Here is a 1,976-nt window from a genome sequence, read left to right as displayed (position 1 = left end):
AAAAAACAGCAAGCGTGGATAAACCAGAAGTATACTCTGGCAGGAAGTTTTGAAATCTAACCGATCCTGAGTAAAGTAACTGAAGGGGAGTGATCGAAAACAGGTGGGCAGAGGATAACCCACAAAATCCTTCTGTTAATCTGCTTTTTTATGAGATACATTTAGGAGTTTTAAAACGGGGGGAAGGGGGTGGAGGATGTCTCATAAATAGTCCAACCTGGCCTTGAACTCCTGGACTTCCTGCCATCACCTTTCAAGTATTGGGATGACAGATGAGGGCTTCTATGCTAGCCTGATGAAATGCATTTGAAACTTCAAGTTGGCATCAGCATTCTGTCAGGCCCCTTTCTATAGTTGTCACACGCGGGTCTGACAGATATCTGCGGGAGTGGCTCTAGAAGAGGAACAGGAGGTACTCGCACAAGCCTGGGCGGTGGACTCCCTCGAGTCACTCACTTCTCTCCGAGCCGTGACCTCCCTGGAAAGGGCACGACAGGACACGACACAACCCCGGGACCGCTCTTCCCTTCGGAGTCACATTCCCGTGGGGTTTACAAGGGACGTCCGTGGAAAGTGGCTGGCCTCGGGCTCTGGAGCCAGGACAAGGCTCCCTCAGACGCCAGCTCCTGCCTGTGAGAAGGCAGAGACAGGGATCTGCTGGCTAGGGAGCCAACACCTACCGCCTGCACAGCCGGGCTACACCGACCGCTGCTCCCCAGGCCCGCTCGGCCGCCGCCATCACTTCAGTGCCAGTGCGCTTGCGCGGACCCGCCTCCTTCAGGTCTCCAAGTCCTACGCAGACTCAGGCCCTGCAGAGAGGGCGGTCCGGGGACGCCGGTTCCTTAAAGGTTGAGTGCGGTACTGCAGGTGGCCTTTCCCCCCTCCTTTTAACTGAAAGTAGATTTTTTTTCCCTCACATAATATATCCAGATTACAGTTTCCCTTTCCTCTATTTCCTCCAATTTCCCCACACCTCCCCTCCGAATTCACCCCCTTTCTGTCTCTCATTAGAAAACAAACAGGCTTCTAAGGGAATATGTGATATATGTAACATAACAAAACCTAACACATCAGAACAGGACAAAACAAACAAGGAAAAGAGTTCAAGAAATGCATATAAGTGCAGAGACACACTTGTTCACATATGCAAGTGTCCCGTGAAAATACAAAACTAGGGCTGGTGAGATGGCTCAGTGGGTAAGAGCACCCGACTGCTCTTCTGAAGGTCCGGAGTTCAAATCCCAGCAACCACATGGTGGCTCACAATCATCCCTAACGAGATCTGACTCCCTCTTCTGGAGTGTCTGAAGACAATGACAGTGTACTTACAGATAAATAAATAAATAAATCTTAAAAAAAAAAAAGAAAATACAAAACTGGAATGTTGCGGTAAATCTCCAATCCAAATATGCCTCAGCAATGAAAACACAACACAGTTAATATGAATACATATGTGCGCCTAGTTTGGGCAGATCTACCGCTACACTACCATCTTCCACATCTATGAGACCCCTTAGAACTTGCAGTTTCTCCAGGCCATGTGCTTCTGCTCCGCTTTTCTTCTTCCTCCTCCTCCTCTGCGTCCTCTCCTTCTTCCATTTTTTCCTTCTTCTTTCTCCACCTTCCATTCCACCTTCCCTTTTATCTGCCCAATCATCAGTTCTCCTTTATTTTACAAATTAAGGTGGGAAGCAGGTTTACAGGAAATCACTTGAGCACTGACTCATTCCTGGTTCAAAACCACCCACAGGAAAACAGAATTAACATCAAATATAATTAGCCCCAGGGCTATCGACAACACTGGAAGCCATAATATATATGAAAAGGGACCTACTGTGCAAAGCAGGGAGGGAGGGATGAAGAAAGGGAAAGAGAGAAAAATTTAAAAAGATATGTATAAATAAAATAAAAAACAAAAACAATGTAATATAAACAAAAATGTGTAATTAAATAAATACACAAACCCAAAGTCCTAG

The 1,976-nt window shown here is 46.7% G+C and overlaps 1 protein-coding gene across 1 annotated transcript in view; it reads right to left on the bottom strand.

Annotated features, from left to right (window-relative positions):
* The window catches only part of Nfu1 (NFU1 iron-sulfur cluster scaffold), a 36,175-nt gene extending 35,377 nt beyond the window's left edge, over nucleotides 1-798 (bottom strand). Inside the window, exon 1 of the mRNA XM_021164105.1 lies at nucleotides 681-798. Coding sequence (XP_021019764.1) covers nucleotides 681-739 — 59 coding nt within the window. The 5' untranslated portion in view covers nucleotides 740-798. The remainder of the gene's footprint in view (nucleotides 1-680) is intronic.
* Between the last annotated feature and the right edge of the window lie 1,178 nt (nucleotides 799-1,976).

Source organism: Mus caroli, chromosome 6 (assembly GCF_900094665.2).
Source record: "Mus caroli chromosome 6, CAROLI_EIJ_v1.1, whole genome shotgun sequence".
Lineage (NCBI taxonomy): Eukaryota > Metazoa > Chordata > Mammalia > Rodentia > Muridae > Mus > Mus caroli.
Note: the sequence above shows the minus strand (reverse complement) of the source record. Positions and strands in the feature narration are given on the sequence as shown.